This window comes from Papaver somniferum, unplaced genomic scaffold (assembly GCF_003573695.1).
Source record: "Papaver somniferum cultivar HN1 unplaced genomic scaffold, ASM357369v1 unplaced-scaffold_133, whole genome shotgun sequence".
NCBI lineage: Eukaryota > Viridiplantae > Streptophyta > Magnoliopsida > Ranunculales > Papaveraceae > Papaver > Papaver somniferum.
The window spans coordinates 7,416,613-7,435,461 of NW_020622492.1; the positions used below are offsets into that span (position 1 = coordinate 7,416,613).

The window sequence follows — 18,849 nt, forward strand, 5'->3', positions numbered from 1 at the left end:
TAAAAATGAGAATGTCATCTGCAAAAAGAAGATGAGTAATTGCAGGGGCATTTCTAGCAGCTTTGACACCAGAAATAACATGATTAATGGTAGCATTGACAAGGAGTCTAGATAAATAGTCCATGGCCATTATAAAGAGATAGGGGGATAGAGGATCCCCTTGTCTTAGACCTCTGGTATGACTATAAGCATTAGTGTGAGAACCATTGAGAATGATAGAGATTTATGTTGTAGAAATACATTGTTCAATGTACTTACAGAATTTCTCAGGAAAACCAAGTTTTTTGAGCATTCCTAAAATAAAAGGCCATTCTAACATATCAAAAGCTTTGGATAAATCCAATTTCAGATCCATACTACCAGTGTTACCTTCTTTATGTTTCATTGTATGAATCATTTCATGAGCAATTATTATATTATCTTGTATAGCTCTACCTAGGACAAAAGCTGATTGAAAAGGTGAGATAATCTTTTTTAGATAAGGTTTTATTCTATTTGCAAGGATTTTAGAGATAATTTTATAGATAGTATTGCATAAGCCTATAGGTCTAACATCAGTAGGATAATTGGCCTTATCAGTTTTAGGAATCAAAGAAAGGTAAGTCTTATTAAACTCCCTAGGCATGTAACCAGAAATAAAGAAACTCTGAACAGCCTGAACTATATCATTACCAACAATGTCCCAATTAACATGGTAGAAACCAGCTTGAAAGCCATGTAGGCCTGGGGAACACCAAGAGGCCATATCTTTCACTATTTGAAAAACATCATCAACAGTTGAAATTCTGGTAAAAAACTCAGATAACTCATTAGTAATGACAGTGGGAATAATATCAAAAACCTCATCATGTATTTGATTTATAACAGAGCAACTAACTGAGCTAAAGTGAGAAATAAGGATGTTAGCAATATCCTTTCTATTATCATACCAAGTACCATGAACATCATATAAGCAATCAATGTTTTTCCTAAACATTCTTCTATTAGCTAGAGTGTGAAAATATCTAGAATTATTATCCATATCAACTACAAATTTATCTCCAGATTTTTGCTTATAGAATTCAGTTTTAATATCAAACCACATTTCTAGTTGCTTATTGGTATCATTAAGACAGTTATGCTGAGTAATAGAGACTGGTTCATTCTGAAGTTTAAGGAGTTGATCATGAAGAGCATTAATATTACTATCAATATCACCAAAGTCAATCTTATTCCAACAAGAAAGCCTTTTTCTAGTAGAGATATGTTTTTCAATCAATATATGACCAGGAGAACCTCTAGTATTAGTATTCCAAGCAATTTTCAGTTGATTTTTAAATCCAGCATGTTTAAGCCACATAGCAAAGAATTTAAAAGGTATCCATATATTTTTAGTGGTTTTATCAGTTTGTAGCATTATAGGATAGTGATCATACCCAGCTTGAACAAGATGATACAATCTGGCATTAGGGAAATCAGAACACCACTGTTGATTACCCAAAGCCATGTCAATTCTAGAAGTTCTAATTCCAGTGCCAATCTTATTACTAGACCGAGTAAAATCTCTACCAATATAACCTAAATCCATTAGACCACATTCATTTATTTTTTGTTGAGAATCCAAAGTATGAAGGTGAACATTAAGGTCTCCAATTACAATCCAAGGTTGCATAATGTTATCACTAATACTAGACATGACATCCCATTGTATTTTCTTAATATCAGAGTAGGTAGAGCCATGCATGAAAGAGATTAAGACATTTTGTTTTGCAGGATGTAAACTAGAAAGGACATTAATGATATTATTTGATTTTTCATGGACAGAACATTGAAAACCTTCCTTCCATAATAAGAGGAGACCACCGGCAAGTCCTTCCCTGTCTATGCAATCATAATTAGTAAAATTTAAAGATTTAGCAAAGTCAATCATTATATTTGTATCCATTTTTGTTTCAGTTAAGAACAAAATATCAGGTGATTTCTTTTTGATTAAAACATGCAGTTTGTCTTTTGTAAATTTCTTGCCTAAACCTTGAACATTCCAGCATAAAATCCTCATTTGAGAAAGAAATAAATAAAATTGCTAGAAAGATTAAAAGAAATAAGGGTTGTTTTGAATACCTGAGAAGAGTCTCTGACACAATCATTCATGGAGCAGAATTTGTTGCAGTTGAATCATCCGATTCCATCATAGAGATGTGTTGATGGTCCATATTAGTAGTATCACGTCCTTGTATAACTGTAGAATTTCTCATCCTTTTGACATTTCTTGAATCTTCTATATTTCCTTCATCCACTTGTTCTTCTTCCATATAATTAGCTGAAGTACTTCCTTCCTTCTCTTTATTAGCTTCACTATCTTCCTTGAGTAGAGCTTCATACTCAGCAGCAGTAAGTGAGTCCAAATAAAGTAAGTGAGAGGTGTACTCACACTTTTCATCATCATGGTCAATAACAAAACATTTTGGACAGATATTCTTTGGTTGCAGCTCCCAGTGATATCTGATCCACACATCTTCTACATTTATAGTCTTCCACCAACCACCTCTATATAGAGACTTGCTCAAATCCATTTCAATCCTCGCTTTAACAGTGGTTCCTGCATGAGGTCTGCAGTTCCTTAGCTTAGTAGATATCTTCTTACCAATAAAACTGATTGCTTCATCAATAACAACAACATTCATATGCTCAAGCTTTAGGTATTTGAACTGCAATGTGAAAATTTGTTTATCAAAAGTATAATCACTCAGAGGAATATGATTGTAATACTTCTGAATATGAAAAAAAACTCCATCAATTAGCCAAGGACCATCTGCGATGACTTCATCTCTCTCAACATCATTGTTCAACCTGATCAGAAGCATATTGTGACCCATAACCCTGATTTTCTTGTTAGGGTATTTTCCCCATAAAGAATTAAGTTCCGCTCTTATAACTCTCATCTTCATCTTTGTTTTCTCTTTCAACTTTCCTAAGATTCCAAAAGTCCATTGATCAGCAGCAGCATTGATAAGTTGAGGTGAACCCACTGTTCTTCTTTGGTTAACAGATAAATCGATGTTTGCATTGCTTGGTTGTCTTGACAGAAGATTGATACGATCACCTTGTTCAGAAGACATTGTTTTCCTTGCAGTGTGGATAATCAGACTCTTTCTAAAAAGATTTTTAACTTGTAATTCTACAATATTTTTCTCAGTATAAATATACCAATGGGTTCTGAGATGTGTATTGAAAGAATTATATAAATTTTTAGGGGATCTTTTATAATGGGAAACCCTAAATTCGATTTTATATGGGAATAACAAAGGTTTGTTTTATAACCATAAGCAGTTCCAAGAAATCGGAGAAGAATTTTTCTAGAAACAAGATAAAAAGGAAACAAATTATAAGATTGATTTCCTCTAAATCTATTGCTAGAATTTCGGGAGATAATTGACTGAATATTGAGAGACAATTTTTTTTTTGAATTTTCTGGTTTAGTTTACTAAAAGGAGATACTAGTTGAAGATGGTAATGTTCGTAATGAAAATCAGATTGAACATCTTGAACTTGATGAAGAACTGTATCCTTACTTGGAATGTAAAGCTTTTTTGATGAAGGAACTTGGTTGGATAGATTCAAACATCCTTCAGAACTACTAATTTGGACCATCATCACAAAGAAGATGGTTAGCACCACTGCTGGCCACATCACTGTTGTTTTATCAACTGCAAGAATCATTCTTCTTCCACCACTAGTATACCCACAGAATGATTGATCAGAGATCTGAAAAATTACAAACCCATTAGAAAGATTAGACTGAGAGAAAAGTGAATGTTCAAAAAACTAAAACCTAAAATTAACAAGACTAATGAAATAGGAATAATAGATAGATTCCATAACCATCTATCAAAAAAAGAAGAAAATATTGATAAACATGAGAAATCAAAAGGAGAAGATTAAAATTCACGGAATCATAAGAATTAAAAAACCGATTTTCGGTATGAGTCGACTCGGTCGTCGCCCGATCCTCAGAGCTATTTTTACCATACTCAGTCTATATCGAACCACTTCGAGCCACACGTGGTATGATGGAACTAAGACACGTCTCCTATCTTGGCTCTACTTCTCATGCTAAAACATTCTATTACTTCCTTTGGTAGTTTTCTGACCGTGAAATGATGCAGCAGAGCAGGTGCCTTAGGTGGTGTCACACGCTGGATGTTGGCTTGCCAGCTAGCCAACAAAACTTCGATTAAGCTCCGAGTTTTTTCCCAGTTTGGCACCATAGGTTACAAATGCCAAATTAGATTCTAGTTAAGCCATTTATTTTCTAGGTGATTAAATTCCTTGCACTTTCTAAAAAAGCACTAAAATAGTGTTGTTAGACAAAATATTGAGTCCTATCTAATATAAATATGGGTATAAAATGTAGCACTTACGTGCTTATCACATGTGTTACTAAATTTAATGTCGATGGTTCATTTGATCAAGAGACTAATCAGTTTGGCACTGGCATTGTGCTGCGTGATCATACAGGTTCATGTATTGGAATCAAAGGGAGCAGTGAAGATGGGGCATTGAACCCCAGAGGCAGTGAGTTCATGGCAATAAAGGAAGCTTTATCATGGGCTAAAGAAATGAAGCACTCACGTATTCAAATTGAAACAGATGATAAGTTAGTTATTGAGTCCATTAATGGGAGCATTTTACTCATTCAATGGGAGAATATGAACTTAATAAAAGAGATCAAACATCTAATCTCTAGTTTTTCATTTTGTGAGTTTATTTATGTAAGCCGGGATGATAATCAGGTTGCTGATGATATTGCTAAGAATGTTAGGCAAACAACAATGCTACTTGAATCCTCTGGAAACTTTGATCCAGCTATTTGTGATCTTCTGGAAAAGGACCACAATTTTAGCTGGTATTAATAAAATTTTATTTCTATCAAAAAAAAATTGACGAATCCCCGTAACAAGAGTCCAATTTTGTGCACACTCCTTTAAAGAGTGTGCACACAAAACTATCTCATTGGATGTTTGAAACGGACAATTATCTCATAGATGAATCGATATTTCTTTTGTTTTAAATCTTACTAGGATATGACCCGTGTCGTAACGGCACGGGCTATGGGTTGTTTTGGTGTTGGTTATATATTTTTTTTTCTTGGGAGAATACCATGAGCTGAGCTGTGAAATTTGGGGGAATGATAATCTTTCTTAAACTGAATTCGAAGCTTTGATCGATATTATTAACATCAACGGGTGAGGTTTCTTATTAAATGGTGATTAGGATGTCTATATATTGATGTACATTGATATATACATACAACAAAGAGTAATTTTTTTGGTGGTTAAGATATCCAATGTAAGCGTGTACACTAGAACTCCACACAGTTTCATTTATGTTAATTGATATAACCATCCATTCACAATTGTTGCAAATAATACCAATAAACTTGAAAATCTTGTTGGAAAAACAAAGTTTTTTTAGTGAATGAAAATTAATAACAAAACGTTTTTCAAAATAATAAAAACACCTTCCAAATTTATTTCTTAGCCTTTATGGGATAAACTTACCGTTTATATATTTTCATTGAATGAAATACTTAATGGTCATTGAAGAATTTTCCCGATGTTTTTTTATTCTTCACATTCTCTTTCAAAATTATATAGAGAGATTTTTTTCTTCTTTCATTTTTTGAATTATGAGTTTTCCGCTGCCAAGCTCTAGTAGAATAAGGTTTGGATGTGCTATTCAAACTTTATTGAGATTGTTGAATCCTGGAGGCATATGTCCAGTAGAGCTATAGCATCATCCTTTCAGAGTGTAGCCGGGCATTCTTGTCTTGAGGACCTCAATCTACCATTACGGTTTTCTTCTTTCGTGATGTTTAACAGAGATCGATTTTTGAAGACATCAACAGACCTTTGGGAGATGACACACTAATCAGATAAGTGCCTCTTATGTAATGTTGTTGTTTTGATATATTATCAATTTTAATTGTTATTCCCCAACAATCTTAAGACAAGACTGTTTATTTTCATAGTAACAATTAAAATTGCGGAATTGATAACTAGTATCAGTAAAGTGAAGTGAAGTGTTGGTCTTGTGATTTTTTATAAATATGAATTTTTTGAACCCTACGAAGAAAAGATCCTCACCACGTATCTATTTATTTAGTGGTTAATTAGCACCTCATCGTTGATGGGAAGTTTGATAAATGTTGAGCATCTTCTGAATCCTTGTTTCGATAATTATCTCAAAAGTGTGTATTGATGAAGCGAAAACTAAAACTTTTTATCCTGTATATCTACTGTTTGATATCTTGCCTTTGAGAAATTGAAAAAATTGGTAGGACACAATGCTTTTCCATTTGAACTTAATTTTATTGGGTCTCTTATTGACTTTGGACAGCAAAGTTCGTGAGTCGAATTTCTGATTGGTCTTTGAACTCATTATGTGGATTACTAAATAATTTAGTTAGTCTGAGATGTTTTTTTCATTTTGACATTTGATTTACTGGTGTTTGATTCTTGTGGTCAGCTGAAAGATATCGTGTGTCTGGTACATTCACAAGCGTATCAACTTTCATTGGCCTTTGCGTAAGGAGGGTACTGTTTGACTTGATACTTGGGAGAAAGAGATGACAACCGCAAATATATCGTCTGGTCCAATATCTACACGAGGGTATCTACGTTCGGACTCGATACGCATGTTAAGGAGCTGACAAATGAATACTGGAAAATTTGGCGTTTGTGCAAGGGGTATGTCTTTGTGTTCCATTCATTAGTACGACTCCACTGAGGTACAAACCTATGGTCGTTCAACTGCCATTATCAAATGATGGAATAGGTAGAGTAATCTGTACTCTACTTAGGTACGTGCACTATTTTTAATAGCTATAATTTATGTTCAGTTTAATGCTTTGGAGAATGGTTTTAAGTGAGGTTACTGAATCATTTGATACCAATGGTGATTATTTCTCTGAGATTTTATTCGATTTGGTAGAATTTGCATGCCTGCATAATGCTTAACCGGACCACAATATGTAAGAATTCAAAGTGCTAATGGGCCTGACTGATTACATTGCGATTTTACTTCAAAGGAAAAGTTTTAGCTTTGCAGATTCTAGCCTGTCAGGGAGATGCTATAGCCTAGACATAGGAATTAGCACTGTCAGTTTGGCAGGGTTTGTTAGGAGGGAAGACAATATCTCTTACCAAGTCAAGAGATATGTACAGAAGGCCGGAAACTATCCCTATCAATTTGCTGGTTGATTTCAGCTTTAATCCCTGACTTAGAGCTTGAAGAGCTGTGATAGGTGGCACGCAGGAATACACAAAATAACCTTGTAAGGTCTAAGGTTAAGATGTATAATTTTGAACTCCTATTATATTACTGGGACTCTGGGAGCATTTTCTAACGAATACGCTGTGGAGTGAACTACTGAGTTTCAAATATGTCCACTGATCAAGTTATTGGTTGTTAAATTTCGTATCCAATATCTGCAGCTTACAGGTAGTAGACGATTGAACTGTTGTTGTTCAAGATATACCTTAAAAGTGTGAGGCAATTTGTGATATTTTTTTTTATCAATACACAAATAAATTTATAAATTAAGAAAGTATGTTACAAGGAGGAGAGGAGAACATAAAAGAGATAAAAAGTTAGAAAAGAAATAAAGACCAAAGCATTTATGCTCTAGTCGACTAGAAAGACCACTGGTAAGTTCAATATGTTCAAGGTCTTGCTAGCCAAGAACCTAAACCACCAGAACTTCCCCAAAATCGAGGAAGACCTCCATTAATAAAGTGCAATCAACACTGCCTATTAACTACAAGATCCCAGTTGTAGTATACATTCTGAAAAGTAATGCCTCTAAAAGATATGGTAGTAGAGGTCCAATATAGTAATAGAGCTTTAATCCTCCTAATCAAGTTTTCTTGCGAGTATTCCGAATCTTGGAAAATGCACTTATTCCTCTGTTTCCACACTCCCCAAACGAAAGCAAAGGGTAGTAATTCCCAAAGAGTTTTGCCCCGCGAGCCCGTTGCTCGATAAACAAGTTTGTAGCGTTTTCACAAATAACCCAATCCCTGTGAAATTCCTTCATGAAGTACATCCAAACAACATACATTTCAGGGCAGTGACTGAAGAGATGATCGATGGTTTCTTCATTCGACTTGCAAAATATACACCTATTTGCTAACTGCCACCCCTTCTTATGTAGATTATCTTGGGTTAAAATAGCCTTATGATGAATTAACCAAACAAAGAAACAGACCTTGGTTGGTACTAATGGTTTCCATATTTGTGCAGAAGGGAAAATGATACCTGAGTTCTTCGCCAGACCTTGGTAGCACGACTTCACTGAAAAGACTCCACTAGTCTCCCATCTCCAACTTCTGATATCTTCCACATCACTTAAGATAACCCCCTCTAATAGAGAAGATAGAGTTGTTTCCTCGTGGATCTCCGTATCAGTGAGTCTTCTTTTAAAATCCAAGTCCCAACTAGTACCCCCTTCTACGTTGCTTGTAGCTAGTTCGCTTACCCAACTCCCTTGATTTCTAGTAACTTCATAAATATTTGGGAACTTGTCCTTGAGCACCTCCCCACCCAGCCATCTATCCAACCAGAATCGAGTTCTTCTCCCATTTCCAACCTTGTGCATTATTCCCAATCTGAATTTATCCATTCTGTTACAAATCCCTCTCCATAACCCCATGCCATATGGTCGCTTAGTTTGCTTAGAATCCCACCCATTATTATCACACCCATACTTATCCTCAACAAATCTTCTCCACAGTGCATCCGGTTCATTTGAGAATCTCCATAGCCACTTGCACAGTAATGCATCATTCATCATTGATATAACTTTTATCCCCAACCCTCCCTCTTGTTTACTATGACATACTTTGTGCCATGCCACCACAGCAGTTCTATTTCTACCATCTTTCGTTCCCCAAAGAAAAGTTCTCATTGCTCTTTCGATCTTCTTTGCTACAGGAGGAGGAATTGTGAAGGCAGACATCAATTAGACTGCATGTGCACATAAAACACTCTTAATAAGTACCAATCTACCACCATACGAGAGATACCTTCTTTTCCAGCCTTCTAATCTTTTCTCCACACTCTCCACTACCATGTCCCAAATCTTCTTGCACCTATATTGAGCCCCTGCTGGCATTCCCAAATACTTGAAAGGAAAATCTTCGAGTGTACAACTGAGAACATCTTCCACAAACTCGTCATGTGTAGTATCTCCAATACTAATTGTTGTACTTTTCGTCAGATTTATACTTAGTACCGACACCAACTCAAAACAGGTTAAAATTGCCCTAATAGTATGTAAACTTTGAGACTTATCTGCGCTAAAGAGTAAAGTGTCGTCAGCAAAAAGCAAGTGCGAAACAACAGGTCCATCCAGAGTGACCTTAAATCCAGATAAACAACCATTTTCTTCAGCTCTAGCGATCATCCGACAGAACCCTTCCATGACCATGGTGAATAAGAATGGAGACAAGGGGTCCCCTTTCCTAAGTCCCCTAGAGATCCTAAAAGTAACACCTAGCACCCAATTAACCAAGACAGAAAAGTGTGCATGGGATATGCAAGAACGAATCCAATTCCTCCAGGTAAAACCAAACCCCATCCTCTCCATTACCTTAAGTAGATAATTCCAGTTCACCTTATCATACGCTTTCTCCACATCCAACTTCATCACCCATCCAGCTTCATTTTGTTTCATCCTTGTATCCATACATTCATTAGCGAGTAATATGCAGTCAGTAATATGTCTCCCAGCTACGAATGCACTTTGGGTGTATGATATCAGACTAGGAAGTACTTGTTTTAGTCTCATCGCCAACGTCTTAGCAATGATTTTATATGATGTATTAATCAGGCTAATAGGCCTAAAATCCTTAACCACCTCAACTGTTTCCTTTTTTGGTATTAGTGTAACAAAGGTGTTGTTTATTCTCCAATCCAATGACCCAGTTAACTCGAAATGCTTCACTACCTTCATAAAATCCTCCCCCAAAATCTTCCAATATCTAGTGAACACCTCTATTGGACACCCATCAGGTCCCGGAGCCTTATCATGCTCCATTTCCTTAATAGTTCCCAGAATTTCTTCCTCGGTAATTGGTCTTTCTAATCTGGCATTTTCGTCCGGAGAGATTGATGAGAAGCGAACATCCTCCATAAATGGTCTCTGAGAACTATTTTCCTTGTACAACCCAGTATAATAATCACCAATGTGGCCCTTAATTACAGTATTATCATCACGTAATACCCCATCAATTACCAAACAACTAATGAAGTTCCGCCTTCTCCTCTGGTTCGCACACCTACGAAAATACCCAGTATTGTTATCGCCCTAGTCCACCCACTTGTCTTTCGCCTTACTTTTCAGCCTCAAAGCCTCTAGTCTAGCCCATTTTTTAAAGTCGTTTTTAAGGTTGATTCTATCCAATCTATCCTCCAATGTCGCTTCACGAGCTTCATCCTTCTGATCAATAATATGAATGTTGTCCAAAATGTCATCCATCAGTCTCTTAGTACTTCCAAAATGTGTCCAGTTCCATTTCTTTAAATCTCCCTGGAGCAATTGTAATTTCTTCCAGAAGATGTACCCCGTATTTCCAGAAACTTCGTACCCTTCCCACCACCCCTTGATCAAATCATAAAGTGAGTTGTCTTCCATCCACATGATCTCAAACTTGAAAGGTAAGTGACCAACAGTAATCCCATGAGTATTAAGTAGCAATGGGTAGTGATCAGAAGTGGGTCTAGGTCTTGCTCTTTGTGTGGTGTCAGGAAATATCTCCTCCCATTTTCTATTAACTAACATACGATCAAGCCTACAACAAATTGGGTCTTCTTGAAAGTTTGACCAAGTGTAGTGAGCACCATATAATGGAAGGTCAAACAGATCACAGTCCGATATGAAATTTGAAAATTCATCCATACCTCTGTTAGCAGTAATATCTCTGTTCTTCTCCTCGACAAAGCGAATTGTGTTGAAATCTCCTACAACACACCCCGGTATATCCCAGACTCCCAAAACACTAGCAATCTCCCTACAAACTCTCCTTCTCTGCACTCTATCATTTGGTTCATATACCCCAGTAACAAACCATTCCGTCCCATCCCTTATAGATTTAAACATACATGAAAGAGTATACTGATCTTCTAATGTGTCTAATAATTCATACTCATCTTCCAACCACATGATGCACATACCACCTGAAGCCCCTTGCGATGGAACATAACAAAACTGAACTCCATTCTTGTTCCATAATTCTCTACAAAAACTTTGTGTAATAACCTCTGTCTTAGTTTCTTGTAAAACAACAACATTTGGTTTACTTCTCAATAATGCTTCATTAATAATAGCCCTCTTACTCGCATCCCCTTCCCCCCTAATGTTCCAATTAACAATGTTTGCATTCATATATAACCTTTCCTGCCCCTATTGCCCACTCTTCTGCCCAATTTAGAACTGCAAGGAACTAGGTTACTCATAGAGCACACTAACCTGTTTGTCTCCCGCTGCACTTTTGTAGCGCTAGTCGTGATTGGCGTGTTGTTAGGTGACTCTTTGTCGTCCTCCTCCGGGGAAGTATTCTCTAGTATGACTTCTTCAGAATCCATAAGAAGTAATCTTTCCCCTTCCAGTCCCTCATCTAGAATCGCCTCATCTAGTTCCCTTATAGCTTGATGTTTTTTCTCCTTCCGTACTAATTTTCTTTGCTTTATTTCCCTCATTTGACGATTAATAATTTCATCAACTTCCTTCCCCTTCTCATGTTGTGCAATGCCTAAAAGTGCCATCACTGATTGAACAGCGAAAATCAAATGTTCTTTTTCTAATCGAGCTTCCTCACTCTCTATGATACTTACCTCTCTACTGTTTTGTTCTTGATAAGATTGGTGTTGATATCTAGTTACCCCTCTATCAGAACCCCCATCAATCACCCTGTGGGATTCACCATTTGAGTTATTTGGATCCATCTGATTGAGCGGAGTTACCGAGAGTAGCTCTTCATCTTGCAAAATACTATCATCTTCGATTAGATTCTTTTGTAATTCAGGCGTAAGCACAGAAAATCGATTATGGAGATCAATGGTAGAAGAAATAGTTGGTATCGAAGTACTTGGACACGGGGAATTGAGTATGCCTTTGAAACCCTCGCTGATAATCAATTTTCCTTTAACCAGATTTTGAAGAATTTCAGTATTCCTCATTTCTGGGTCCTTGGACGAGTTAAAAACTTCAATTGGTTTTGGCCCAAGAATGCCCAGTACCGTTTCTTTTTGTCGCCAAACTTGAGTAGCATTAGGTTTTCACGTGAAGATGTTTCTGCTTGAGAATGAACCAGGTGTCCCACTAGTTTGCCGATGTGTCCCATTATTCTTTTGTCTCGTACTCCTTTTTCCTTTGGTTTTTGAAGTCAAACTGTTTCCAACAGGTGGAACGGTCTTATTGCCAGAAGTACTATCACTGTTCCCTAACGGAGTAGGTTTGTGCATTAAATGACCCTTTTGTTCACCCATCTTTAAATGTTCACCCCCAACTTGTGATGAGTGACCATTGATTTCGTGCTCTATCACCTTTTGTTTGCTCCTGGACTGATGATTTTCTGCCACGTGCAATTGAAATACTTCATCTTCTCCGACGCTCTTATACGGTTGATGATCGATGAACTCACCGGGAAAGATAATAGAGACTGCAATTTTGTTATTAATACCATCTTTAACGAGTTCCAGCGCTATAGGAATTTTATCAACGAGAGAATTCCCTCTAATTAGCACTTTAATCCCTGTGAGATCTTCCCCAACTAAACATCTATCATCCACTTTGACAATTTTTCCCCATGGGCGAAGTAGTTCTTCTGCTGTTTGGTATGCCCATAAATGAAAAGGGACACCTCTAAGATTGACCCAACACTCATTTTGTTCAAGAAAAACAGATTCTCCATTAACAGATGGCCACCAAATTTGAAAAGAAATTGTACCTTCAAGAAAATGAATTGTCTTCTGTTCAATAATAGTCTTGTAGCTGGTCTGATTTTCAATCCAGAAAACACCCATCGTTTTCTTAAAAGGATTAACCTTTAAAACACCACCAATATGAAATACAGCTTTGATCCGGTCTGCTACCATCCTCCAATCTGCAGGATAAGGTTGAAATTCACATATTATTGTTGTTTTCCACCGCCCCAGTACTCTTCCATCATCACCATGAACATTTAAAGCTCCCCCCTTGATGTTCTAGAGTTAAAATTAATGTCACTAACCCCCTACTACTGTAGACTTCTCTTTGCACAGATACATTTTGCATTTGTTTTTCATTCAAGACAGATTCTTGTAAGAGAGATTAGGCCAAGAGCTTTTATGATGTATGTTATGTGATATTTGATTCAATGAGGCTGCCTTCTCCCTCCTATGACTCAGTTCTAGAGAAGATTTAAAGCTCTTCCACCCTTGTCCTTCCTTTCCTTCAGGTACAATCAAATGATGTGGTCTATCATTATGATTCCCTATGTACCAGTCAATAGCAAGGAAGTTACCATGGGAATTTTGGCAATAGATTACATGGAAAAGATCTTTACCAAATGGCTTTCTCCAGAAAAACTTTTTTGTTGGATTTCTGATCCCAGATAATGCTTCCCACAAAATATTAATAAGCCATGACACCCCTGTTTTAGTAGCCCAGCAACATACAGAGAAACCCTTTGATCTTTCGATTATTTGTGTTATTGGATTATTATTATCCCAGTGGGTTAAGATATCATAGGATTTATTCTCTATATCCACAAACCTTCTTTCGATTTGCGACTCTTTCTTTCGGTGATCCATATGATCAGAATTAGAAAAAAAAGATGCAATTCAGGAGAGAGAAGGAGTCGTACATTTTCTCTCTCTTCTCCAAACCACCAAAATTTGGTTCCAGGCAATTTGTGATATTGTAGCATATGTTTGATTTTGACTAATTTTTTATCACTAACCTTGGTTGTGAGTATAAGTTAGTCAGGTAAACGATTTCCCTGCGAAGATAAGGCGAAGGATAGGGAATTGGAACACAGGATTGTGCCGATGAAAGTGCGTCCTCCAGCATGCAACCGTACTCGAAGGTACAACAGATAAGGATCATTTTGTGATGATTAATCGTTGTACTCGTAGCTTCTATGCACTACCTCAAAGCAAGAGGTAAGTCTTTAAATGTGATCATTTTAAAGCAGACACTTTAAATGTGGGGGCTCTTGGCCATCAAAATCTCTTAACTTGTTAAAGGATTTTTCACCAGATGCATATCTTTGGCCAGTACAGTCTGTACTAGTTCCTGTTTGAACTTAACGAAAGCGAGAACCGGTCTTAAATAACTTTTAGGCAAGTAGTTTAAATGTGGGGGACCTTTGGAATGAATGGACCATTTTGGTGGCATATGCATCTGCAGGATTTTATTTTCGTAAGAGAAATCAAGACAATCCCCTTGACTTGTTTCTTTCAGTGCATCAGCAGTGTTCAGTAAATGCCTACAATAACTTATGTCGAATTTTATTTGACCTCAATTAAGTATGGGGAAAAGATCTGTGATCTTGCAATCCGGGTACCTTGGGAGGTATTTAACAAAAATTTTGAGTGATCAACCAAATGCTTATAACCATAATTTGTGTATCTTTGGAAGTTATACAAGAGTCGAAGTTAGTATTGATGCTTGACATAGAGAATCCATTGTTCCAATCTATAGTTAGACTAATTATGAGTCTTCATATAGAATCTCTTGTAAATGACTTATGGAAATAAGATGAAATATGTGATCTAGAGAAAAGAAGTAATTTTAGAGATTATTTTTGCATATATTTCACATGGAAGGAAAATCAGATGATCAGGCATTAATTATGTGTCACTATGTAATGATACACAAGTGTTTTGAGAAAGTATCCTTGCAAGATTAATCAGATGTAGGACAAACTACAAGGTTTGGAGAAAATGAAGTGTACCTGATACAACCTGATTTTACATTAATATTTGTATAATTTTAGATACTAATCTTATTGATTGCCTTTATTGTGATATATATTTTGATATGATAAACATGTTTTACATCTACTAATCAATCGGTGTTGTTTAAGATTTGACAAGAAACTAATATGCGGTTGACGTGGTCTAAAGGATCAGTGGGGAACCAAAATAATTTTTGAGGATATAGTTTCTGTCTAACGTATTCAGTATGTGTTGTAAAAATGTTGTGCATGTCCGTGTTTACCCTGAGAAATAACAGGGATGCTCTAAAAAAAGTACCTGAGATTGGAATGCATGAGGTACATATTTTAATATCAAATATGTGATATATATATATATATATATATATATATATATATATATATATATATTGCACTAACCTTAATTTTGAAGAAGCTCTAAAGAATGTACTAGTGAACAGTACTTGTGTTTTATATGCTTTACAACCACTTATGAAATATGTGATATTTACGATTTGACTGAAAGACCAAGTTGGTTGATATGATCTAAAGGACCGAACCGAACCAGAAGATATTCTGAAGGAAATGGCCTTTGTCAAACTCGATGAGTTTAATGTGTGTTGTAAATGTGCAGTATATCAGGTGTATACAAATACATTAGTATCTCAAAAGAATTACTGGGATGATCTGATCAGAGACATGTGATACTTGAGGTATATCTTAAATTGTGTATACATATTGTACTGACCTTAAGAGATGTTGTTTCAGGCTAAAGAAATATCTAAGCCTACGTGTGTACCCTCTTAAGGAGTGTCTATCTAAGGAAGTCCTTAAAACAAACATGATGAAATTGATTTTTTAAGAAATCAAAGTTCGTGCGTTTTAACTCAAGCGCAAGAGGAAGACGAATATATATTAACATATGCTTCTTAGAAGATATTCCTCTGTAACCGAAGCCTGCGGCCATCATTGCAGAAACTCAATTGACTATGTGAGTCTAAAGTAAATGAGCAATGACAAAGTCTAGACATATTCGAAGAAGGCTAATTCGGTAAGACAACTATACTCTCTAATGAAGTAATTTTATATACTTAATGAAGTCAATAGAAAATTAATGATATTTTGACGAAAGGATTATCTAGAGAGATAGTTTGTAATTATACATCGAGGGGGATGGGGCTTAAGCTCATAAACGAACTTGCCATGAAGGATACTCAACCTTGCTGACTGGAGATCCCAAGATAAGGTTTTGAATGAGACAACTAATTTGTGGTGGGTAAAAGTAAACACTATCAGAAAATTATATTCCCTGTCCCTTCCCTATGGTGTAGGCGTGATAGTGTGACTGTATGTGAAGGATGACTTTTAATAAGTCTTAATGAGTTATATAGTTTCAATTTAAGATTGAAGTGGGGTGTAGCAGTAAACACTCTTGATGGAACTCACCTATCTGAATGAGGAAGTGAGTCACTTCCTATGAGAATTTGAGTTGATTCTCTAGAGCATTCTGAGAAACGGGATACGTCCAGGAACAAAATGGACACAACGGCATGAGCTTGGCAGCAACCTTGGAGATATCATGCATGGTTATTATCGCGGATTACACCAAACGCTAGCAGTTCAAGACATCGCGTTCACTGTCTAGAAAGTAGTTCCGGTAATCTATCACTAAGCAAAGGTTCAAGACCTCATGGACACCTCTACCTATAATGGTATTTCTTGTTTTTCGTTTTTATCTATTTTAATTCATTTTGAGAAAATGATTTTTATGTTGTTTTTATGGTCTTGGTATTACTAGTTCTTAGGACCTAAGGGTAACTAATGGTTCACTGGCTCATTTTCACTTTGGTGAACAGAACCTTTAGTCCCACGTATGGGTAACTAAAGATGAAAGCTCTCCATGCTGCTATGATTTTCACAAACCATAGTATGATTCTGGGGTCAACAAACTTTTGTGTTTGGGAGAGGCTCGGAATGGCTAGTATGATTTTGACACACATCCGCCAGTCTATTCAGTCAGGTCGGATCGTGGGGTTGGAAAAACAATTTTTTTCATTCAGTAATTTTACCAAGATGGTTTATGTCATGTTTTCATTCATGTGAGGGATTGTTGGAAAAACAAAGTTTTTTTAGTGAACCAAAATTAATAACAAAACGTTTTTCAAAATAATAAAAACACCTTCCAAATTTATTTCTTAGCTTTATGGGATAAACTTACCGTTTATATATTTTCATTGAATGAAAATACTTAACGGTCATTGAAGAATTTTCCAGATTTTTTTTATTCTTCATATTCTCTTGCAAAATTATAGAGAGAGATATTTTTCTTCTTTCATTTTCTGAATTATGAGTTTTCCGCTGCCAAGATCTAGTAGAATAAGGTTTGGATGTGCTATTCAAACTTTATTGAGATTGTTGAATCCTAGAGGCATATGTCCAGTAGGGCTATAACATCATTCTCTCAGAGTGTAGCCGGGCATTCTTGTCTTAAGGACAGCATGTTGAACATGCACCTCAATCTACCATTACCGGTTTCTTCTTTCGTGATGTTTAACAGAGATCGATTTTTCAAGACATCAACAGACCTTTGGGAGATGATACACTAATCAGATAAGTGCCTCTTGTGTAATGTTGTTGTTTTGATATATTATCAATTTTAATTGTTATTCCCCGACAAACCTAAAGTCCCAAGCGGGAACTAGTAGAAATTCCTAATTTGATAAAATTAACTTGTCGACTGCATTCCAAATTAAAAATGCAGTTCAGTCATCATTTATATAGATTGTCATTTTGTGCTAAAAAAAATCAGTGCAATTTTTTTTGAAATTCAAAAAGTTGAATCTGAGCTGGGAACTCTTCACATCCTTAAAAATTGTTATATCTGCATTAATTTTTGGAACCGCTAATTGTTTTAAAAAATGAATATTGACTGTTTGCTCGTATCAACGTATAATTGGCGTGTAGATTTTCAATCCTCATTTTAGGAATATAAATAAGGTCCAGATTAATTCACATATTGTTTTTACCTAAGACAAAGAGTTATATTTTTAATGAGAATTTATTTGGGAGTTACTCCTCTCATTTAATGTCAAACCGTTACTTTTACAGGGGTTTACTCAATAAATACTTTTATTGATTTCCAAAGAGTTTAAAGGATTTACAAAGTATTGTGTTATTGTTGTATACTTTTAAAATTTCTTTCAAAGTGTATGTTACTCGTTGTAGATTGTTAAAAGGTCATGGAAAGTTTGTGTTACTAGTTGTAAACTTGAAAATTCAAAGACTTTGCATATTTACCTATTTTCAAGAATCTGAGTGACTTTTGTGCATATATTTTCCTCGATAAAAGTCTTGCAAAATATGTAAGATTTTGGAAGACTTCCAAATTTTTATAAAGATGTTTTTTACTCTCTTTTATTTTATTTCATGAATACACTATCTATAAAACTCTTATTATATGATATGATTAAACATTTTTTTTATTTTAATTATTACGTATAAATGTACAATAATAATTATTTTAATTTATTGTTACACTTTATTGTATTTTATTAAACAAAATAAATAAGTTATATATATAAAGTAATAATTTATTTTAATTTATTTGAAGTTACTATAATAAATTTTGTATTTGTATATAATGCATATTTTCATATAAAATTTATTTTTACAACTCTTCGGGACTCTACAAATGTCTGCAAGGCATTGGACAACTCTGTGTGACTCCGCAAAATCTTTCTCAATTCTGTATAATTCTCGCAAAGTTATTAATTTTCATGACTCTTTTTAAATCTCTACAAATCTATAAATGTATTTATTGAGTAAACCCCTGTTATTCTAAATTAACATAACTCTTAATTTAATCTTCATTTAATGTCAAACCGTTACT

At 35.5% G+C, this 18,849-nt stretch overlaps 1 protein-coding gene across 1 annotated transcript; it reads right to left on the reverse strand.

Annotated features, from left to right (window-relative positions):
* Positions 1-223: 223 nt before the first annotated feature.
* Positions 224-1,924, reverse strand: LOC113333583. The gene has a single exon (XM_026580009.1). It carries the CDS (start codon positions 1,922-1,924, stop codon positions 224-226), a length of 1,701 nt encoding a protein of 566 aa, XP_026435794.1.
* Between the last annotated feature and the right edge of the window lie 16,925 nt (positions 1,925-18,849).